Source organism: Varanus komodoensis, unplaced genomic scaffold (assembly GCF_004798865.1).
Source record: "Varanus komodoensis strain SLA01 unplaced genomic scaffold, ASM479886v1 scaffold1, whole genome shotgun sequence".
Taxonomy (NCBI): domain Eukaryota; kingdom Metazoa; phylum Chordata; class Lepidosauria; order Squamata; family Varanidae; genus Varanus; species Varanus komodoensis.
In genome coordinates, this window is record NW_025335268.1 from 90,856,007 (window position 1) to 90,880,666 (window position 24,660).

Here is a 24,660-nt window from a genome sequence, read left to right on the forward strand (position 1 = left end):
AAAATACAGCCTAAGTTATAATTCTCCTTATGTGTTAGAATCCCTGTTGAATAATACCTAATTCTGACCTGCTGCTTTTAATTAATCTCAACAATGTAGACTGTATTAGCAATTTAATATGTAGCTTGCTTTCTTAATTGACTGACCATGATGTAAATAAATGGCATTTACCTCACTTTGCTAACAGCACCTTCAATCTCTAATCAAATGGCTCTGTGTTAATGTTAGGAGCACTATCTTTATTCTGTGGCCTATTTTCCACTACAGAAGTATCTAGCTGGTACTTGTTGAAGACAAGCAATGAAAGAATGGCATTATTGTGTGGTCACAGTAATAAAGGGAGTACACAGTGTTTAATGATAGAACCTCATGTAGTTGCATGAGCCTCAAGTAGTTGTCCTGTTTGAGTCTTGAATTGCAGTATTGGTGTGGGTTAAACAAATTTTGTAGGTTGGCTTGCAGACAAGGGGTATCCAGATTTATGAAAGCATATTTCCCTGCTATTTCCTTCTCATGTCATCCACTCCAGCTCTCTGTAAATGGCAGATAGAGGGTTACAGAACTCTGCTGAATAGGGTAGACTGTGGTGCAGGGGGAAGGGACCCACAGAATCAAACAAAGGAACATTTCATGAGCAGAGCTTGACTCATGGAGGGTACCTTCTCCCAATTTGGGGGACACCCCTTCCCAATAGAATATATTCCCTATATAACCTTTCATCAGGTTAACCTGACCGTCTCTGTGCCACAGAGGGTTATCTACTTCCACCTGCTCAGTTGCATGTGCCTAAATCTGGATCTAGCCCATAATTTTAGCCTTTTAGCAAAAGAAAAAAAAGTGGCCAAGGAGGAACAATAAGTACGTTTTCAAAGGTGAGCTGCCGATGGCCTGGATTTTGTGTTAGCAGCTTTTACAGATGACTTTGAGTTAGAATTTACATCAAGAATTCAGGGTATATCAAGTTGAATGTTATCTTTTTCTTCATTTTTTACCAGCATAAGTATGCTTAAATGACTATATACTTAGAGTATCTTTATTATCAGCTGTTTCTAGCATAAATTCCTCTGTACCTCTCTTTGGAAAATTGTTGAGAATTAACAGTTGGATATATCTGAGTTGAGGATTCCTCATTCCTCCAGCAGCATGCAGATGTACCTAGAACCAACAGGATGTAGCTTATCTGCTTTGCTTTAAAACTGGTTGAGAGGATTCTCTTTAAATGAAGAAAATGGAATTCTTCTGCCCACCATCCCATCCCTTCTTTTCTCTTGAAGAAGGAACCCTTGTACATTTTCATACATGAGGTTGCACAAGTTTCAGGCTGAATTGCGTTGTTATTCTTCATGGTCTCTATGTAGGCACGCATGAGGGATCTGTGACTCTGCCAAAGATCACTGAAACAAACAGCCTGTCTTTCTGATTTGAGCAACTTAAATGCTATATATCACCTTGTATGTCTCACTTGAGACATTTTACGTAGAGATTTGTGGTCCTTGCTTGGCTGGCATAACACTATACTGTAAACTAAGCTTTTCTGTAACTGTCTGCTTACCAAATTCCTTCTTTCCCCCATTACTATAGTAATTTATGGTCTTCAGTTTTTGTTAAAGATTTACAATCTTGCATGTATTTAAATGGTTTAGAAAGTGGATCTTCGGTTTCCAAAAGAATAGGTAGGCAAACTGACTCTCAGTGTGGCAGTTCCCTTTGACCTAGTTCCAGAAGTGTAGCTTTGTTAAGCTTGTAAAGGCTATAAGGCAAAGTGCTGTCAACACTAAATTGTTTTATTGCCCAGTGAAATCCCACGTTGCAATAAACCTATTAGTCTTGAAGGTGACATAGCACTTTCATTTACCCTACCTCATAATTATCCTTGGGTCCATCTGTAGAATGAAGACAACCTTCACTGGCATCATATGAATTATTTGCATCTGAACTGATTGTCTTCTTTGTTTATCAGGTCATTAAAGTTCCCTTCAAACCTAGAAGAACTGCAAGAGCTTGCACAATTTCTACAATACTACAATAGAGAACACCATACATATGTGTTGCTGCTCTTCTGCAGTGCCTACCTATACAAGCAATGCTTTGCTATACCTGGCTCCAGCTTTCTGGTATGTATACAATTCAGAGTCCCAAGATGTTGCACTTGCAGCATTTCACTGATAATCTATCTGCCCCGTTCCCCTACTGCAACAAGAGAACATTCTAAGTGTGGGGCCCCAACTGTGGAATGGACTCCCCACTGAGACCCCTCCCCACACCAATCTTGTCATCCTTTCAGTACCAGGCTATGATGATTCTCTAAGCTCAGGCATTTAAACAGAGCCTAGGATATTTAATAACTTGAGAGGAGATTACCCATCCTGAGTGTTTTACATATCCGTATTGTATTTGTTTAGCTGTTTTTAAATTTGTCATTTGGAAATTTTATGGTGTTCTGTTGAAGAGTCTGTTTAATAAACTCTTATAAAAGTTCAACATTAATAAAGCTGACTAAGAGAGACACAGAAGAGAACAATAAACTTTGTAAATAGTAAAAACTTTGGTCATACTATAATATTGATATGAATGTAACAATTTTTCTGTTTTGTAGTAATGTTCTTTTTGGATTTTTCCCTGAATCTCTATATTCCTTTTCACCTGTGTTCTTTGATACAACAGAGTAATGTTTCAGTAATATCTACCTTAATAATAAACACATTGTAAAGAAGAAAAGAATAAAAACAACCAGAAGTGTAATAGCTTTATATAAATCTATGCCATGCTCATATATGTAACACTATGCATAGATCTGGGTCCCTCATCTCAAAGGCAATATTATAGAACAGGATGTGGAAAAACAGTCAAAATGATCAGGGAATTGGGAATGTTTGCTGAAAAAGATACGTTAAAGTATTTGGGGTGTTTGGTTTAGGAAAATAGGACTATTTGGGAGTGAGAGCAAGGAGGAATATGTGAGGTTTAAAAAAAATGTTCTATGTGACGAAAAAAACCCAGAAAAACCTCTCATACAGTGCCAAAACTCAGGTTCACCTAAGGAAGTGGATAAACCTTAGATACAAATAGACACAAATAAAGTTTTTCTTACTTTATAACTAACTTAGGAACTTATTTGCTACATGAAGAAATAATTGCCAGTAACTTAATTACTTTAAAGTAGGGGTATGCAACCTGGTGCCCTCCATTCTTACCTGTCACAAGCAGCTTAGCCAATTGTGCAGGATAATGGGAATTTTAGGCCAAAGAATCTGAATGACCAAAGCTTGCCTATCTGCTACCCTTTAAAGTAGGGTGGGCAAGTTCCATATGGATAAGTGTATAAATAGCTATTAGACATGATAGTTGAACAGAACTTCCAGGTCCTATGCTTCTAGTTGTTTGGGGGCCTTTATGCCATGTTTGTGGGCTTCACAAAGTCCTTCATGCTTTCCCCACAGTTTATTATGGACTGGATCACTGTCTAGTTTTGCTCTAACAGAACATCCTTGCCGGGGCTCTCTTTGGACCATGGATGGGACTCCTGTTATGTTCTACCTTGACTTCTGTGGGTGCCACGTGTTGCTATGGATTATCCAATGTATTTGGGAAAAAAATTGTTATCCACTATTTTCCTGTTAAAGTTGCCATGCTTCAGAGGAAGGTAAGAAAGCACCATCACTATTAGTTTTCAAACACTATAAAACACTTTGCGCTTCTGTAATGAATAAGAACCATAGCTTAGTGGTAGAACACATGCTTTAAATGGAAAAGTCCTAGGATCAATTTCTATGTAAGGCTTGCACAGTCTTTTTTGCAATCCTAGAGAGGCACTGACAATCAGTATCAACAGTAATGAGATATATTGACAAATGAACTGACTTGGCATAAAGCACCTTCTGTTCTGATTTTGGTGGTTGAATCTACAACCAGTTTATAAACACTAGAGGTTGAAATTTAAAGAATATACTTTCCTATGAGATGTGTAATTAGAGCACTTGTAATATCTTAATGTATTGACAAGAGCTGAGCAGGGCTGTGAAGGACAGGATATTTTAGGAGGTATTAATTCATAGAGTCACCATAAAATGGAGGCAACTTGACAGCATTTAAGATCTTTATGTTGAGAGAGAAGATTCTCAGGCTGCTTTTGGCCTCTTGTAGTCCTAATGCTTCACTACAGTAGTTCGATCCAGGATTTGCCTTCTGTGGACAGAATGATTTTGCTCAAAGAAAGTGACTCCACCTGATTTTTGAGAATACCTTGCATGACAGGGTCCCACGGCCCCATGTGTAGCATCTTCAGGGGGCTGGAGGGGCTGCCATGGGGAGAAAGGGGCAGTAAAATCTGTTTGTGCAGCCACTTCTATGGTGTGTTGCCTACTGAAAATATGCTATTGCTTTTTACCGATTTTACCATACCAGTGTGAAATGTTCATATAGCCGTGAATCATTTATATAGCCTCAGTATGTGAATTTCAGAAAGAAGGCCTCCTATTCACAGTTAGGGTCAGGAACCAGCACAGGGTCCTACTAGCAAAATATTTGGAAACATCTGCTTCTAAAGCTCACAGATCTCAAGTATGTTGCAGGGGAAAACAAGAGGCTGCAGGTTTATAGGAGAATTTGTTACCTCCCACTGATGGAAGGGAGGATGCAGGTGGTGCAGTGGTTTAAACTGCTGTGCCGCTGGGCTGGTTGATCGAAAGGTCGCCGGTTTGAATCTGCACAACGTGGTGAGTTCCCTTGCTCCGTCCCAGCTCCTGCCAGCCTTGCAGTTCAAAAGCATGCAAATGCAAATAGATAAAAAGGTACCACTTCGGTGGGAAGGTAACAGCATTCCGTACACTTCGGTGTTTTGTCATGCTGGCCACATGACCATGGAGACTGTCTGCAAACAAACACTGGCTCCCTCAGCTAGGAAATGGAGATGAGCACTGGCCCCTATAGTCAGACATGACTGGACTTTAATGTCAAGGGGAAACCTTTACCTTTACCTTACTGATGGAAGGATTCTGTTACCAGTACTCCTTTCAAAGGACATTCCCATGAGCAGAAGCAAACTCAGAATCCCAGCTGTAACTTATTCTTCAAACCTGAATTAATAGTGATTAACAGTAATTGTCACTTTTATAAGTGCCTTAAACAGTCTAAAGAATTGTTTGTTTTGCTAACCCTGAGTATTTTAAAAAATAAGCAAGTGTATTGCAGTTTGGCCAGGTATTGTTTCTTTTTGTCTGTGATAGGTGGAAGAGAACAGAAATTCTTTGTTCTTTTTTTTGTTGTTCCTGAGACTGTTCCCTATGACTCCAAATTGGTTTCTTAATCTTGCATCTCCAGTCTTGAATATTCCAGTGACTCAGTTCTTCTTGTCTGTTTTCATAGGTAAGAACAAAAGTAGCAAACCCAGCAAATATATCCTTTTCCTTCTTATCCTTTTTACGTAGCTGCACAAGTTTGCCATTTCTTCCCATTGAGGAATATATCACCGTGTTAAGAAACCCACCATGAGGACTGTTGTGTTGGGCCCCGCACCATTTTTCATGGGACTCATTTTGTTGTGGCTTGCCATGTTGTGTGAGCTCAAATGGCAGGGATTAATGAAGGGTTAGATAACCCTAAAATAACCCTTTAAAATCCATGGGTTATTTGACAAAACCCCGCTGTCTGGATTCACTTGACAGAACAAATCACAAGTTGGGTGCTCATAGATACCTTAGAAAAATGGCACCCATGGGTTACATTTATAGAAGACCAGTTAAAGAATTTACTGAAAGTTGGAAAGCTTATTATGAGCAATTTAACTAATTGCTAAAGAAAATAGAATCTTTACAAGTGTCACCGATTCTTACCCGAATACAGTGGTACCTTGGCTCATGAACTTAAATTGTTCCAGGAGTCTGGTCATGACCCAAATTGGTCATGAGCCAAGTTAAATTTCTGCATAAGGTTCAGTGTAAGTAAGGTTAATCCGTTCTGTAACCATTTTTTTAAATCAGAAAAATGTGAAGCAAAGTGACAACAACAAAGATCGTGGCCATCTCCACCCCCCACCCCATGCACAAGCATGGCCATCTCCCCACCCCCCCAGTACAACCGAGATTGCGCCTGTCAACCCTGCACACGCCCGTCATCCCAGCGCACTGGGGGGGGGGGACAGGTGCAATCACGGGCAGACTGGGGGAGGGACAGGTGTGAACGGGGCACACTGGGGGAGGGAGAGACGGGCGCGTTTCAGGGGAGTGGGGAGATGGCCGCAATTGTGCTGGTTGGGGTGGGGGGAAATGGCCAAGACTGCACCTGTCTTTCCTGCAGGAGTGCACCCATGATCACGCACGTCTTCCCTGCACAAACGCAACTGCAGTCGTGGCCATCTCCTGACTTGGGGGTGGAGAGATGGCTGTGATCTTGGTCGCCACCCAATGCAGAGTTCGTTACCCAAGTCAAAATTTTCATGAAATTTTTGTTTGCGACCCGATTTGGTCATGAACCAAGGCATTCCTGAGCCGAGGTACCACTGTACTAAAGCAATGTTATAATTCACAATTAGTTTTATAAACTAGATTAATTTCTGATTAAGAATTGCATTATTTAAATTCTTGCCTTGTTACAAACATGTTCATATACTGAAATTACATGCTATATTTGTGGAATATCCCTTGACATCCCTTTCTCTTATTTTGTTTCCAATGTACTTTGTGAAAATAAATAAAATTGAGGGGAAAAATGGCACCAGTGGAGACTCAGCTCAACACAACAGCCTGTGTGTTAATGGGGTGGGCTACAGTGAGCTGTTGTGTCATGCACAAACAAGTCCGTTGTGTGTGTTGAAATTTGATGGACTATCTTCCAGCTATACAGTGGATACTGCAAGGTGATTTATAATTAGAGGTGTACCCACTGCTGAGAAACTTCCTGATCTACTTTACCAATATCTATTGACCATTGGCAATGAGTAGTTTGAATTCTGTAATTAATATCCAAATCACAGAGAGAAAAGAACAAACTCCCTTTTTTCTATGGGCCCCCTATTTTCCTTCTTTCATAAGGCATTAAGAAAAACAGAGGGAAACACACTTCTCCATAATGTGATAATTGAATGTTATCCTGAAGGTAATATCAGAATTTCACCAGTACTCTTTTCTTAAGAAAACCAGATTTCTCAAGTTAAGATGATACCTGGAGAAAACAACAAATATTGTTAATTTTTGCTGGAGGAAACAATAGTGTTAATCAAGCAAACAAGAAAATCAGTGCCTTCTCTTTGAGCACTGAATATTTTTCAAAATCTCACATGCAGAAGACAATTACTTTACCTTTTTTTTCTTTCCTGGCCTTTTTAAGTGTGTATACGTCTTCCTTGATGCCCAAATACATTCCCTTCAGCATTTATAGTTTCAAGCTCTTCTTACCTTTTGTGGCATAATACTTGGCTACGAATGCATATTCATAGATGTTCATGTCTACTTGCATAAAGATGAAGGTAAACCTATGTGCGGGCCGACCTCTGCAGAGGTCAGTTTGTGAGAGGTGAAACCTTTCTTAAGAGGATTCTCCTTTTACTTCTGCAGGTCTCATTCCATATAACTTCATCTGTGTCCAGACGGGCTCAATCCTTTCACGGATCACCTCCCTAGATGCCATTTTCTCTTGGAGCATTTTATTCAAAATGTTGGCTATAGCCATGGTGGCATTAATTCCTGGGACTTTCATTAAGAAGTACAGTCAGAAGCATCTCAACTTGGAGAAAAACAATGAGAGAGTTCATCTGATCAACGGAAGAAAGAACAGCTGAATGGGCTGGGCCCCAAATACAGTGGAAATCTATTTATGGGGACGGTGCAATTCTAACTAGTTATTTTGTTTTTACTGAACTTTGAGACCCCTGTCAGTAGTTGGACATCAGCTTTCAGTAATATGCAGAAAGCAGTGTTTTCTTAAATGCTGCTTTTAAAAGATAATTGAGACTTGCATGTCTCTTTTTTAAAAGGTGCTTCTGAATGTTCCTAGAATGCTATCAAATGGAAAGGAAAATGTTTTTTAAGATTTTGTGACCAGGAGCCATTTGAGGCTGTGCATCTTGGGGAAATCTAAATGCTAGGATGTATCTGGAGGCAAGTCCCTACATACAGAGTATGTGCAAGAGAGTCACATGAAGCAGCCGATTGCTAGCAGCGATGGTGCATTTAGTGGGACAAGTGTTGGCTGGCTAAATAACAGTTCTGAGAACTGAATCATGTTACCTCTTCCCCCTCCCCTCGTGCCTCTTTGAGAATTGCCAAGATTTGACACGAGGGACTACAGGGTCTTTCTTCCTGTGTGCTGGAGCACTAATAATAGAGTATTCACATACCTCATCCTCATAATATCAGTACCTTGCTTTGCTAGCAGATTTCATGCTTTATGCTAAGGGAGACTGGATCTGTCAGGGCAGTATTATTGTCTTTACAAAAAATAGATCCAGTTAAGGATTAATAAATGCATGGAAATCATTTTAAAGTCATGCAAAGGGAAACTACTCTTGCAAGCCTCTGCTGTCTTCTGGTGAAAAGGAGCATCTGTGAGGTGGCTTGGGAATGCCCTGACTTCAGTCTTGATGCCTACTTACATTATTCTTTTATCATTTTCTTGGTGGCAGTATGCATCCTAGAAAACCACATTCTACCATTTTGCTAGTGGCAAAATGGAGGTTTTACCACCCTTTGTAACAAAACATTTTTATAACAAAACTCTATGCTTTGCTAGAGTTCCTGTAAATTTGGCTAATAGGCAGTGGTTTTATTGGAATAAATTCTCTGCTAACTTTTTAGTGTTAAGCTGTATATGTCCCTGTTCATAGTGAGCTTCTTAGGATGGCATTTGCTGACTCCATGGCTGGATTCAGATAACATGCTGTCGGTTAGTCACCCAGAGATTCCAAGTTGGATATGCAACACTGCATGGTGGTTGTCTTGTCACATAAACCTGGTGACTGTGAGTTGTGCAAGTTAAACCATCCCAAAATAGGCCACTGCTTATATGAGGGTTACACCCTCGTGCAGGAGTTGCATGTTTAAAAGACCAGCTGCAAAATACACATTGTATACACTACAGCTTTACCATGCATTAAATAACGCATGGTGTGCTATTGTATCATGTAAACAACCCAAGTATGTATGTGTTTTATGCTAAGTAGATACTGAAAAAGGACTGCTCTGGCCACTGCACTATGGCAACTTGGAGCTGTAAGAAACATCTGTGGTTTGAATTAATCTAAATAGGAATGATGTCTTAATCAAGTGCCTTACCAACTGTGTGCATGTATATGGGATTTATATTCATACCAGATAAATGACAGTGAAAACTGTTGGTACAGATGTTGTTTGTATAAAGGGAATGAAGTCTTTATTTAACTATTCTGGATGAGTGACAACTAAGCTGTGTCTTTAAAGGCTTTCCCCTTTGTACTTTATACACTACAGAAAAAACCTCCACTCAACTTCCAGTTGTTTAGGATTCTCAGCAATAAAGTATCATAACTAGAATCATAATGGCACAACTAGGCTGGGTCTATAATTCATAAATTTGTTTTTGGAAAAGCTCAGTATTTTTCTGTTGTTACTGGTAACAGATAAAGGTAAGCTATTTGTAGCTTTCTTTGTAAAACTGCTTTAAGTACCTAGGATATGTTGATTAATTTTGCCAAAGGAAAGCAGGTAGGAAACACAACGCATTATTGCTGTCTGATGTATGTGAGATATTGCAGAGTAGCTCCAAGGTAGAATTATGGTTTCTGCTAAAACAGGCTAACAATACAATCCTGTACCCACTTTTCTAGGAGTAAATCTCATGGCGCTTATTTTTGGGTAGACACAAAGAATTGTACTTTAAATTACTCCTTCCCAACATTTCCAGATGGATTTCTGCTACAAGTGAGGCAAACAGTAGTCTGAAGACCAACTAGGAGTAAGAAAGCATTTTATGTGGGGACGTGGTAGAAAAATATATGGTGGCTACATTGTACCTTCCTGGAAGGTGGCATTTTTCTTCAAGTATTGTTTAATTTGATAAAAAATGGGTACCATTTTCCAGTATAATGTTCTCTACCAAAGCAAATGCTTGATTTCCTGCTTAGTGAAAATAAATTGTGGTTCAAAAATCATTTTGTAATCCCAGATTCCAAAATGTTTAATATTCGGCATCTTCAGAAGCCCTTTGAAGTTTGTTTGTACTTCAGGTACCAGTGATGAAGTTTAAGAAACGTGTGCTTCTGTGTTCCCTGAAGGGTTCCTGTGTAGGAGAAAGTAGTACAAATCTACTATGCGTTAATCTGATGTTCTGAGACAGCAAGTATTGAGAGATAAAAGTTGCAATTCTGTGCACACTTAAGTACAAACAATTGAAATCAATGGGATTTCAGAGCAAGCATGCACAATATTGTACTGTAAACCCAAAGTCTTATACTTAGATGTAAATCCCACTGAAATCAGTAGTACATATGTCCAAGTAACATGCATAGGTTTATGTGTCTGCCACAAATTTAAGTTCTAACTGATAAGGGAACACACTCTACTGATGAACACTAGTCTATACTTAAAAAGCAGGCAGGCGAAGGGGCATATGAGTACCTGCTCCAGGCAATTGCACTGCAAGCACAAACTGTTGAGAAGTAGCACACACCAGAAGTGGACATTACAATATATGCCTGTTTATCATTTTTTCTGGAGATATACCAGTACAATACTGTGTCGTTTTTGCCATTCTCCTAGCACTATGTCTATTTTTAACATATATAATTATCAATTCTACAGGCTATATTATCCAGAAGGTCCTGGAAAAATTATTTGGAAATAGAAAGACATCCACTTCTTTTCTCAATTTTCTGATGTAATATATGTAGCTGCACCACACTGGACATATGAGCTCTCAACACATGAGGTACACTGGCTTTTATTCCATGCATCTGTTTTGATAGTCAGTCTTGTTCCCAATTGTTATACGCTGTTCAATACAAATACAAAAAATCAAGTTTGCCTCAGGAAGCCATAGAATAGGGAGAAAAGACAGCATAGGAGATGAAATTATCATTTTATGACAGACAAAACCACTAACTCCCAGTAATCATTAGCCACCATACTGATTGCATCATAGCTGGACCCGATAATTAAGAATTATAAGAGGTGAAAACATCCTAAACAAGTCATTTGACTCCAAAGCTATTTCCAGTTCCCATTGCTTATTCTAAGCATGTTTTACGATTGCTGTGTCATTACTAGCAAGCCCTTAATCAGGCAATTATTTTGTAATGCCCTTGCACAAAATGGCTATAACACAGCAAGAAAATTTACCCTTGATAACATACAGCAATACTTTCTAATAATCTGAATATGATATGTTTGGGTTTATGGCTTTGAATCAAGATTCAAAAGAAAAACAATTTAGACTCTGCTATGAAGATTTATCCATTCCTTTGCCATCCCAAATATGCTATCAGAGTGTTAACACAATGACTGGCCTATTTTCCTACCTTGTAACAAAAATGCATTTCTTAGCACATCTCTAATAAAGCATTTCTTGTACCACTTGGTTCCTTGAATACAAACTCAGTGTAATGTATGAAAAATCATAATGGCTATTTTCTTTTGCCATCATGCTTTCTCGGAAAAAGAAAGACAAAACAGTGTGTGTCTCGCACTACCAGTATCACCAACTCTCAAACTTCTATGTCTCAATATTTAGTGCTTTGGAGTGTTGTTCCCAGAGAATAAAACAGGTACAGTCAGTACCTTTAATTGGACCTACAGAACACAGCAGGCTTTTGAAAGAGCCCAAAGTCACAGAAATACCTGAGAGTCTGTTTCCACATTAAAAAGTTTTTAGCCCTCACACTTAAGAAAAAACTTTAAACACATGGCCTGTGTACTCTTAGAGAACATCAATCATTTAAAATCTCACCTCTGTTAGACCAATATGTTTTCATACCACAGCTCATCATCCAAATTTTAGGGTTAGCAATGTTATCTCAGAGGCAGAATATGGACAGTATTTTTGAATACAATAGGACTACAGAATGTCTCTGCTTAAAGCCAGGCTACATGACAATGTCACTGAAAACTAGATCCCTATGACACATCCTCCTGCTCTGCTTTAAGATTTACTGTGTGACATGGCATCATCCCAAGCAGTAGCAACCCCCAGTGATATAGAGGGCTAGGAAATTCACCAGGGGACATTAGTGCATTGTGCAAAAGGTAGTCCTAGACATTTCAGTATTGCAGGGATGGCATTTTCAGCTGTGTCTCCTTGACTGTATTATCTATATCACTGCCTTTCTTAACAAGCTTGCAGCTTACTTGGATCTCTAGCTGCGAGATTATATTTGCTTTCTTTTAACCCTGTGCATTCAGGACTGCCCTTGAAGGTTAATAACAAAGTGTTTAATAGCATGGGGATAGATGGCATTATTAAAATTATTTTAATATGTTAATTCATATTTTTATCAGTTTACCATGAAACAGCACCTTCTCAACCTAATTTGGGAAAAAGAATAAATACTTCTGGAAGAATCGTCTCCTTGTACTCAATGACACAAATTATATTTAACAATTCTGAAGATTCTACAGTTGAATTTAGTGTTTGAATATTAGACAATCTTAGAACAAGTTGATAGCTACACCATCACATTCTTGGGACCACCAGTTCAATAAATTTTAAATCAGTGTCCCTTAATCCCTTGAGCTTTTGGGGCATGGTCAAGGAAAAACTGTGTGTTTCAATGTAAATGGAAACACGGGATACACATGGCTAGGGAAAGTGTATTTCTTTGGAGAATCCTTCTGCCAGAGATACACCTTCATGAATGCTTCATGAACCTTTAAATACTCTCACAGAGAACTGCATGCACTGTGCAGCATGATATCTGCAGATGCAGCATATGTGCAAATACCAAAAGCAAATAGCCACTGGCTACAAGACACAACAAAGACCATTAAATCAGACCCATTCTCTTCTAATGTAGCAAATTCCTATACAGAAAGGCTGTACTTCAGTGGTAAAGCATATATTTTGCATACATAAGACTCCAGGCTCAATATGTCCACATTAAGACTCATAACAAATTCCTTTGCCTACAATCCTTGACAATTCCTGCTTGACAGTTCTGCATTATATCCTGGGCATGAAAAACGTAGTATGAAATTCCTCAAAGTAGTTTGGAAAAAATAGCACTGAGCAAGTCTTCATATGGGAAAAACATGCAACTTCCTGTCATTCTTGACATGATCCCTCACTTCGCTGTATTTAAAAAAAAGACTTTCCCAAAACATACTCAGCCCTGGGTTGATGAACTAGAATCTTCATTTCACAAAGTGAGGTACATTGTGTAATTACCAAAGAGTCTGCTTGTTTGCCAATGTTATTAGCAAAGCATTTACAAAGTCAGAGATCAAAATTCAGAGATCACCACCACAACATCCTTTTAAGTAAAACACGCATAATGGAACAGAATAATTGTCTAGTGACCAGGAAGAATGGGGTAAACTTCAAACATAAATAACTTAAGGCTAACAGAATAGCTACTGACAGATGTGAGAAACTTTGGGCAATCTGATCATGTGGTTGTAAAACAAGGCTGCTCATAACTGCTACAGAGCAGCAAAACGGTAAAATTCAACAACTTTTTGGTGCTTTGCAGCAGCTGCCAATGCCATTTATTTCCCTTTTAATATTTTTTCCCACTAAAACAATTCAAGTAAGCTCAAATTTGGCAGGATGACAGCAGCCACAGTGAGAGTCATATGTGGTCTGGAGGTACATGGTGACTACCCCAGTTTAGGTAGTGCCAAGAGGGTAAGCTTTCCAAAGGAAGCACCAAGTTATGTGACTGAATTAGGTGGGCTGTGGTAGTACTAATATGTGCAGTACTAAGCTGTCCTCCCACAACTTGACCCATATACCAATAAGACTGTATTTACTGGAGTGTGAAGAAACATCCTCTATGGGGCCCTCAAAGATAGCAGCTCACCTTCAAGCTACATAACTAGGCAAAAAGGACATAAGCTTCCAATAACAACTTCGTTCAAAATGAGCAGAGTTCAGACTAATCTGATGTAAACAGATAATGCTCTAGGAAGTCTTGTCTTTAGGAGAGAAAGATGCACTTTAAGTGGACAGGGATGACTTGTTTACGTTTCAGGTTGATATACCACTTTTCTGACAGTACAGCGGTTTAAAACATGCCATGTTTTACGATCTCTATCTGCCCCATTTTATACTCCATGCACATGCAACCTAGCACTGCATCAATTTGCTGGTATCGGCCTATTCCATTGTCTTATTGTCCACCAGCAAGGTAAGAGTAACCTGTACAGACATTTAAAATTTCTGGAAATTCTGAAGCCACGGGTTTAAAAAAGCATTATTTTTTCAGTTTTTTTCCCAGGAAAAACAAAACAGAATTAGGAGGAAAGGGTGGGGGGAATAAAAATAAGCATTGCTTGTTAACTCTTTTTACAGTACTGCAGCCACTTGCTGCTTTTGGACTTCAGCTCCCATCAGCCCCAGACAACATGGTTGATGGTCAAGAATGCTGGGCATTGTAGTCCAAAATATCTGGAGAGCACCAGGCTGGGGAAAGGTGCTTTAGGAACATAAAACACCCTTAATGTTCCTAAAATTGTATTATGCACACCTTGGTTTGCTTCTAAAACTTTTTATAAGTAAACTGATTAAATTTGTAAGTATCACCTAAATAAACAATACTTTTAAATTTAATATACAAAAGAATTCTACGCGCAAACCAAATTATTCAAAACATTTAAGGTTCCAATTTTATGTCTGCTCAGAATGAACTTCTGAAAGTAGTCCCTAAAACATCTGGTTCATCCTAAAAGCCAGATGTAGGAAGACTGGTATACAATATCTGTTACTGTTTGTAAGGAAATCAGATTTTATTTAGTGAGAAAAGACTCAGTTTAAGAATGGTAAGAAACCATATTTAACTGCAAGGTTTTATAGGCGAGGCAGCATTCCCTCACCTTAAGGTCTAGTTGAGAACTTTATTAAAATCTGTGGCAGAGTTCTATAGACCAATGCCTCAAAATTAGCAAAAAAAAAAAAAAAAAAAAAAGTGGGTAACCACTGTGTTGTTCCATCATATCTGGTGACAGTGGTGGGATAACCTACACTTTTTCACATCTGGGTTTTAGATCTAAGGGTGCATTGACTGATTGCTATAGCATCTTACTAGAACAAGCCCAGAAAGGATTCTGTAGAATAAAACCCAAGCTGTCAAGAATGGACATTTTCTTCCATATTATAATATAGTGATTCTATTCACATGTGGGAAAACTACATAACTAGAAGCATTCCTACATGTTCTTCAATCAATATGCACTCAATCAATAAATTTAATAAGGAATGGAAGAAATAACTATGCTGGGAATTACACAGAGGATAAAAATATCCCCCTATGGCTCCATTACATCCAGATATTTTACATCTCTGTTCTTTTTATCAAAATCTTAATATTAGAACATTTTTAGAAAGCACTGGGAGGAATAAAGGCTAGGTGAATATATAAGCACCCTGCCTTACATTCTAAAAGAAAATATTTCATAAGCTATTCAATTTTTCCAGTTTTTCAGGGAAAAAAACCCATAAATGGTTCTTGGGAAATAATGGGTTTTTTCCCAAATTTTGTCAGGCCTTCACATCACTAGGCTTATAGAAGACTATTACAATACTGGCTCTTGCTTCTCTTGGGGTAAGAAGTTATGAAGCAACTGAACAGGGACCAATTCGTCATGCTACAATAAACCCTGCCTTTTAGCTACAGAAATTAAAATAAATAAGATAACTTATGATCCATGTAGTCCAGCTACAGAATTTTAAAAATATGGAATAATTTAACTCATACAATACTGCTCTCTGTATTAGTAATGCATTTCCCTTCATTTTACCTCTAGGTTATTAAATTATTTTAAAAAATCAAATCAAATGTAAACAAACAGCAGCACAGCGCGCAACCCATCCTTCCCCTTTGATTTAAGGGCATAGTGAGAAGGGCAATTGCTACTCACTACCTTAAATATAAATCCTGCTAGGTATACAGTTTTACACACAAAACAAAGAGCCTTTCTTCCCTGAATATAATTAACTAGACACACAATGTGACAAAGCTGATATTTTTGTTAACACTTTGGTTATAAAACCAAATTATAACTTTTGTGTGTGAGTGCATGTTTTTTTTGCTCCAGTTGGACATTTCAATTAGAAGAGCCATGATTATAAATGCCAGTGAGTTGCTTAGGAACAATGAGGTATTGCAGAAGGAAGGTGGAATACCTTTCCCTTAGGAAAATCAAATCTCAGACCCTCTCCAGTCCAAAATCCACTACCATGGAAATATGGCTTAGGCTCCCTCAAACCCAAAATGGAGCATTCTCTACTCATCACTGCTTTTCAAATGCTACTTTGCATCAAGCCTGATACGCTGCCAGCGCTTACCTACCAGAACAGTACTAGACAAACATTGGAGAAGTGCATCATGTGGTCCAGACAATGCAATTCCCCTGGTTCCATCCAGTGACAACCCTCCTTTATTGTGTCCTTTATAGCAGAATCCTTCCTCCAGATTGTCCTCCGAATGTGTAGAATGTTTTTTCCATGGCTTGTGAGTTCTTGATCTTCATTAATTTGATCGATTTGTTTTTAATTGAAGGAAGCAAACAAAAGACAGGTTGTAAAGGAGACTAAGATAATGATTACCAAACAGCACGTTCATTTCTCTCTATTCTCCAGCATCTCCATGCCTTATCGCCTGATCTCACAGTGGCACAATGATGGTAAAAAATGCTGGAGAGAGACTGAGGCTAGAATACAGATGCAGGATGCCACAACCAACCAAATACCAATTAAAAACAAGCACAATTAGCTCCCACTCTCACATGCCAGGGGAGCAGAGACTCAGACACACTTTCCAGGAATGTGAACACCCTCCTATTGGAAATGCTACACTGATTACACAGATATTTCTTCACAGATTGCCTCATCCACCACTTCACTGGATATGATCAAATCATTGAGTTCCTTTCTTTATTTCCAGCCCTTCAGAGCCCTGTGGCCTGGTCCCATATCAACGTAGCAGCATCAGATCCTAGCCTATCAGTGTATGTTGTCTAAGACTCAAAAAGATCATTCTTTTTCACAGGCTTGTCTTCTGAACATTTTTTGCAACTAATTATTTTGTCTATGGGTACAGACCACTCTTCAGAGTAAAAAGTGTTAAAATGCCAAAAATATGATACAATAGCTCAATTATTCAATAAAATACATCCCTGCCATTCATTATTGAAATGCTCGCTGAGAAACCAATTCATCAGAACATTTCTCCAAAGATTCAAGTTATTGCAGATCATTTGGGTGATGGGGTGGAGAAGCAGCTTCTCAAAGAAGGAATGAAGAGAGGGTTCTTGGGGGAATCAAGATGTCAGTTGATCAACTGTCTGAAGGAGGGAGGAGATTTATTATTACAATGTTGCAGAGCTGCAGGCTTTACTGGTCCTCACAGTTGCATCAGAGCAGTCCCCATCTGAAGAGTCACCACCTGATCCTCCAAACTCCCCAGGATTCTGTACACAAAACAAAAGGAACACTGGGAATTATTTATTGGCACTTTTCATCTTAAAAGAAAATGCTATAGATCTAAAGTTCCCTCTCAATGAAAAATGAAAACACATGCTCTTCACCTCCGAGAAATCCTGCCATGGGGAACAAATTGACATGTATGGTTCCTTTTCAGAAGTCCCAGGAACTCTGCACCACATGATTTATCTGAAGGCATAGGACAGGGAGAACCTCAAGTCAATAAGTTCCTTTTCCAAAGGCCAGAGGCTCTGATAAAAATTGAGTTAATTCTGCCTGCACTAACATCTCTTGATGAGGCTTCATGGGACCTGTGAATAAGATTTCTTTGGCAACTTGCCACATCTGTCTGCAATCCCAGGGCATATTTGGGAACTAACACTTTGAAAAGTAATGCAACAACAGGTTCAAATACTAATGGAACTTCCAGGATGTACATTTACAGTGAATAAAACCCTAGTAAGTTCCTCTCATTCTTGTTTTAAGGATCCTTGGGAAGGACACTGCAGTTTAATGGTTAATGTTGCTAAGAAATGCCTCTATCTATCTGGGACTGGAGATCTACAAATAAAGAGATCTGAAGAGCCTGGTATCAGTGGGAAGAGAACGTCAAGGCTCCTGGAAGCACCTCTCCAGAGGATCACGGACAGCCTTAGGTGTACTGTGGAAAGAGAAGCCTTGCAGCAAGTATGATGATAGTATGCATGTTTTGCACACTATAAACAAAATTCTAGTTTCCAAAAGGCCTAACTAATTTTTCAGTGACCTAAAACAGAAAGATACAGTGCTACTGACCTCATACCCATGCTCCTCTGGACACAACTTGCCAAGTGACATCTGTGTCTTCACTCTGCGTACAGCACTCTCTTTATCCGAAAGACCATCAGACTGGTTAGATATCTCAATGGGAAATTCTGGAGTCTGTGACAGCATGTCGTCCAGCTTCTCAGCCGCCTGATCTTTCTGCCGATTGGCAAGCTCATCTGGGCTGTTGGAATGGTCACTGGTATTGCCCTCCTCTCCATCAGACACAGAGAGGTTCTCAGAGCTGAACGTTGAGTACGACTGGCAACTGCTGATGCAGCGATGTGGTCTGCAAATCCATAATACGTTAACAGGTTGACTTGATTCAAAAGCTGAATACAATTGATCTAATAAGTAGGGTAACCAAAAAAGGTAAGCTGATAGGAAGCCAAGTCTGACATACTTAGAAGGGTATATATCGGTGGTGACCAAATCAAGGTTCACAAGCCGCATGCAGCTCTTTGAGTTTATTTTGTGGCTCACAGAAGGCCAAAAAAGCCAGACTCAACTTCTCTTCTCAGCACAAACAAAAGAAGGGAAAAGGGCACAAGTCCTCTTCTGTAATAACCAAATATGGTGCTTCAATCATGTGACTTCAGCTCTGAGCCTCAACCAATCAAGGCTCAACCAGCAGCTGAGCTAGTGAACACAAAAGCCTTCCAGGGAAAGATGGGCACATTGCCTGCTGTGAGAACCACTCACAGTGCTGCTTCAATCATCTTACTTCTACTCTGAGCCTCAAATACCAGGCCCAGTCAGCATGCCCAAGAGTCCTGCGGAGAGCAAGTTTCAGTGACTCACAGCCAAGATGGAGACTCACAAGACCTCTACTAGCAGTAACTAGCCTGATAATTATAGCAATGTCTGTTTGGTCAAAATAAAGAAATGAATATATAAGTTAATATTTGTTCATATCTTGTGGCTGTCAAACATCTGACATTTGCTGTATGTGGTTCTTCCACTGAGCAAGTCTGGCCACTCCAGTACATATTATGCACAGGTCTTGAAAAGTTATGGGAAAATTTTACCACAAGCAGTTTTTTCACTCTAAATGGAACACCTTTTCTCAACTTAGAGTGATATTTCAGTAATGACCTTGCCTATATTATGACCTATCCACACTCTGGTAACATCTAGTTTGGATGACTGCTTAAGTGTGACAATATGACACCTGGCATGAGCCCTGGATCTTCTGAACTGAACCTCAAATCTTTAAAGCTACCTAATATCATATGCCATAATACAAGCCTGCTTCTTTTCTCTGAGCTCAGAAGCCTTGCAGTTACTAATAGACCACAGGACTCACTCCCTTAACAGAATACAATGAGTAACATCAAAGCACAAGCTTTTTAAACTAAAGAGACCACCCTTTCCTTTTACAGGCTAGTCATTTTCCCCCCACAACTTTTGTATTCTTACATGCCTACTGCTTGGAAGCTTGACTGCAAACCAATTTTGGAAAGGCAGGGAAAGAAAAACTGTCTGTGAAATTCTGGTATTTCACAGAGCATCTAGTTTTAACCGCCCCAGATGGAACTGTTATTTTCTACAGTTCAGTAGTTTCAGTACAGCAAAGGATTTAAACAACCTTCACAAACCTATTTCTAACTCTGTACTTCAACTTCTCACAAATAAGTGCAGGCAGCATGTTATTCCAGAAGGATGGTTAGGACTATGTAAAATCATGAACCAGGAACTGTCAGGACTTTTAAATGTTTTACAGTTTTAAAAAAGCAAGTCAAAACAAGTCAACCATCTCATCTCATATTGTTAATTTAAGTGTATGCTACCCTTATATAGCCTGCTAAATTCCTCTGAAGTGTTACCCCTTCTGAAAAGAACCATTTGACTTGAGGAGTTCTCTCTCTAGTCCCCTCCCTTTCCAATCATCATTCTTCCACTTCCTAACTTCCACTTTTTATTCCATCCAGAACACATTTTGGAGACTATCATGAGAACAGGGTGATAGGAACACCCTGCTTTGGCCTGTGGCCCCACCCACCACTGGTAGGCTGCCTATGACATGCTACTCTGGAGCTAATTCAGCCCTTGGACTTAAAGAGTCCTCCAGTCACTGCTCTAGATGCTACTCTGTTTCTTGAAATGCAAGTAAAACCTCTCCTTTTTGAAGAACCAGGATAACAAATAATGTTACGATCAACCCTGTAAGTTCTCATCATGCTACAATGAAATTAAAATCACATAAACTTCATTCTCTTTTATGAACTTAAATTTCATTTAGCAATTAGAATAGAGTTCTACCTCTGTCTCCGTGGGAATTCCACTTCACTATCTACTTCTCCTTCTTCTTCTTCTGAAGAGTAGTCACCACTCTGGTGGGGAGGCAGAAGGCAATATTAATGGCTAATTATGTACAAAGGGGCAGCAACATGGATTCCAATCTAGTCTCATATAGTAGCACTTTTTATGAACGGAAGTCCCCAAATGCAGTTCTATACAACAAGAACAATGAATCCAAGATACAGGCAGTGCATGCACGGTGCCTCAGAAAACAGCAAAATGTAAACAGCCCACTTTCTGGGATAGTCAAAGGGACCTTACCTTTGGAATGGGTCGCATTTTACACAGCAGTCCCGGGGTGCTCGCAGGATGATTGGGACCAAGGGATGGCACTGACCTGTGGTTGCTAAATTCACCTTCCTCACTCTTGCCAGGAAACTGCACATTTGAATACAATGGATCATATGATGGTGCTTCAGGTTGCTCAAGTCCTGACTGAAGCAACTGTCCTTGATCTGTACTGTTTGTTCCTGGTCTGCACTCTGGGCAGAGGTTGTATGTGCCTTTATCACAACATTCCCAATCATTACCCTTGCCCTCCTCATCCTGCAAATTCCTCCGTGAATCAGCTTCCATAGCAGCAGAAATAAGGTCAGGGCTAGAACCAGACATCCTTCGTTGGGCATGACTGCTAAGAGGACTGCGCAAGGCAGCAGCAGGGCCAAAATATCGAAGATTGTTAGCACAGTTGGCTATGTCCTGCCCATGTATGTTTAGCCGAGGGTGATGCGGAGGGTGCTGATGATGGTAAGATGGCTGGGCCACTTCATCTTGTGCTGGCTGGCTTTTCAAGATCCCTGAAAAATCATTGTAGCTGCCTTTGCTGTTTCCTCGTCGATGGCGTGGTTTGCTGCGATAACGTCCTTTGCTACTAAGTGTTGACATCTTGGGACTCCCTGAGAGGGGAGAGCCACTAGGTGCCACTTCAGTGCTGGATATGCCATCAGACTTCAGCAAATCAGGCCTGGGAAAGGTTGCAAAATAAAGTGTGTTCTCTGTTAAAATTAAGATATAACTAGGCTTAGTTGTAAGCATTACCCCCCCACCCCATTATGGTCAGAAGTCATGGTCATGAAGTAACACAAACTCTGTTACATATTGTACACTTTTAAAATTATGAATTAGCATGTAACAAAGAAACAATCAACAGGGATGAAAAGACTACTAGGTAGTTTGCTATTAGGGAAAAGAGAACTCCAGGGTGCGTAAGTGTACTTATTTTTAGTACAATATAGTATGTGCCAGTAAAATTTGTTGGGGTTTTTTTTGTTTTTATATAATTTTATGGAATTGTTATTGTTCTATTGGTTTTAATTGTACATTTGTAAGTTGTCCCAGCATATAACAGTTTTAAATAAAAATACATAAATAAAATAAGAGCTAGAAACTTTTGCACAAAAGCATCAATAACATGATGAAAAAGAAGCATTGTGCATAACAGACTCAGGACAGACTATCTGAAGAGGTTGTGTAATTTGCCACATTTGCACCTACTTTGCTAACATCAAGTCTTAACAGTGTTGATTGTTTAGAAATTCTGATAAATACAGTAGCAACAATGTCACTGCCAACCCTTTACACTCTATACATTTGAAGTTTGTATCTAAGATCTTTGCAAACCCAGTAAATTGGCTGCAAATATTAGCATAAACAGTGCTTTAACAAGCAATATATCACTATTTTGAAAGGGAAAGTATTTCATGAGGAGCTCTCTCTATCTCCAGAACTACATTTTTTTTTAATTAAAAAACTGGCTGGGGGTAGGAAATTTGCTCAAGAAAAACACCTGGTTCCCTTAATCAAAATAAACCACAGTTATTTAAATCGTGGTGTATGCCAGGTGTGAGTGAGTCACAATTTGAATACTCACTGCCCTGGCACTGTTTGTCAGATCATCTGAATCTAGGCAGCATGGTTTGCTGGAATAGGAAAACAAGCTTTCAACAACCCAAGGTTGTTTCCCCCTCCAAGAAGCCATATCACCCAGGTTCAAGTAATATAAGAAGCCAGTTATTTTGGTTGTGCAAACTGGCCCATTGTAAATGTGATGTACTAGTAGAATGGAGGTTACTATTCTCACTGCAAGAGGAGTAAGACCATATTTTTGCATTATATAAATAACATATATAAATAACAGTTGGGCTGAAATTGGTACCCTCTAATTAGTACCATCTAAGATACCCATTGTTCCAAACTCTGAACAGAGGTGGTATGATGAAAGTTGGCAACACCAAAGCTTTCTGACTGAAGCAAATATAAGGTGCTATTAAGAGGCATCTCAGAGAGTTCACCTGGAGAGTTTTTGCCTGAAGAAGAGTTATCAGGAGTTGTATTCATGAGTCACTGAGAGCACGAACAAGACATAAGTCAGAAAGAAGAGCAGACAAAAGACCTGGAAACCAATCTGTCAGCTGAGAACACATGAGGAAGAGGCTAAAGCAGGTCTGCAAGTGAGAAGAAAACTCTAGGAGCAGACTTTGGAGGAAAGCACTGCAGCCTGACTATCTATTGGTAGCTGCAGTCTGAAGCAGAGCAGCTGCTGGATCAAATGGAAAAATTCAGGGGAAACCTGGTAAACAGCCTTAAGGTGGCAGTCTGGAAGGGGGGAACTTTATACCAAAAAGAAGACTGCCTTTCAAACCCTCATTGCTAGGTCTGTCAATCAGATTGGACCATGACAGGGCATTTGGCTTAGGTCTGAGGGTTAGGAAATGGCGCTTTGAACATCTGATTAGTCATAATGTGAACAAAACAGATGCCCAATTTTTAAAGTAACATTACAGAAGCCTTGTTTGTGAAATAAAATAAAAAACCATATTATTTAAGAGTTATTTCTTTTAAATAACATATCTTTACTTTTCTCTTATCTCTGTCTCGCACCTAACAATCAGCTATCTTTATATTAAATAAAAGAGTGTAGTGTAATGGTGTCAGCAGAGGTGAAGGGAAAAATTGCTCAGTGGTGAAGAGTCGTCTGCCACAAGTAGTAGCTGTAACAGTAGAAACATCCCAGTAAGGAAAGGCATTTGGTGTTAATGGTGGGATTGCCTTAGAGTAGAGGGATCCACCTAAAGATAGTTTCTGAAAAACCCAGTAAAAGACTCTCTAATGATATACCCTTAAATTGCATTACATTTCACTGCCAAAACGTTCATGCTATGGTTAGGGAATGCAGACAGACACACATACTATCTCATATGCTATTATCTAACTCATGGTTTCTATGCAGCAAGGAAATCAGTCATCGCCATTTGAGTAATCAGCAATTCTGAACACATATAGGGACACCAGATCATTCTGAACCCCACCTCCCCAAATATAGTTTTGTTATTTAGCTCACCGTTTAGTCTGGCTTCCCGATTTGTGGGATACTCCTCTCCTCTTCATCAATTTTTCCATTGCATTGGCATGAATTATTGGTCGGACTGGATGACGCTTATAAGTCCCAGGATATTTCTTTTCCACAGCTTGTTCCCGCCTGCACATGGAATACAAAGAAACCCCCAATATTTTCATAATAAAATGAAAGCTAATGGAATATTTGCAGCTTTCTCCAAATCAATATATAGACATCATCAAGTTTTCTTTCCATATTAAGTGTTCATAGCAGGATTTGGAAAAGGCTAATAATATTTTAGAGAGCAACTGACATGATCAGGAGTCCTGGTTGTAACTCAGATGAACATTCCAAAAATAAGGAAGTGCAATATAATCATTGTGTTCTAAAATTGGAAGCCTTTTGCCTTCATGACCTTGGCCAAATAAAAGGAGGATCCTCTAAAATAGTCCACAGGAAAATACAGCAGAATAAATTTCCTAGTCTTTAATATGCCACAAGACTCTATCATTTTTGCTATGAAACGATAATGAATTGCTTTGTTGAACTATATAAGGGAAACCTAAACAGCTTATCTTTCCTGTACTATTTAGAAATGAGCTATGCTTGATCATTAT

General features: G+C 39.2%; 2 protein-coding genes across 8 annotated transcripts in view; one reads left to right on the top strand and one right to left on the bottom strand.

Moving 5' to 3' along the window:
- TMEM41A (transmembrane protein 41A) overlaps nt 1-10,120 on the top strand; it is a 13,643-nt gene extending 3,523 nt beyond the window's left edge. The window contains exons 2-5 of the mRNA XM_044434694.1: nt 1,961-2,114; nt 3,482-3,643; nt 5,226-5,364; nt 7,551-10,120. Of these exons, the coding sequence (XP_044290629.1) occupies nt 1,961-2,114; nt 3,482-3,643; nt 5,226-5,364; nt 7,551-7,774 (679 nt within the window). The 3' untranslated portion in view covers nt 7,775-10,120. The remainder of the gene's footprint in view (nt 1-1,960; nt 2,115-3,481; nt 3,644-5,225; nt 5,365-7,550) is intronic.
- Nucleotides 10,121-10,892: 772 nt separating this feature from the next.
- MAP3K13 (mitogen-activated protein kinase kinase kinase 13) overlaps nt 10,893-24,660 on the bottom strand; it is a 54,649-nt gene continuing 40,881 nt past the window's right edge. For 4 of the 7 annotated variants that reach the window (XM_044434671.1, XM_044434667.1, XM_044434670.1 and 1 more), the window contains 5 exons: nt 24,047-24,184; nt 20,968-21,670; nt 20,668-20,738; nt 18,397-18,694; nt 10,893-17,588 (listed from right to left, as the gene is read on the bottom strand). In XM_044434671.1, coding sequence (XP_044290606.1) covers nt 17,487-17,588; nt 18,397-18,694; nt 20,668-20,738; nt 20,968-21,670; nt 24,047-24,184 — 1,312 coding nt within the window. In that variant the 3' untranslated portion in view covers nt 10,893-17,486. The other 3 variants (XR_006415172.1, XM_044434686.1, XM_044434679.1) reach the window with 3 other exon arrangements.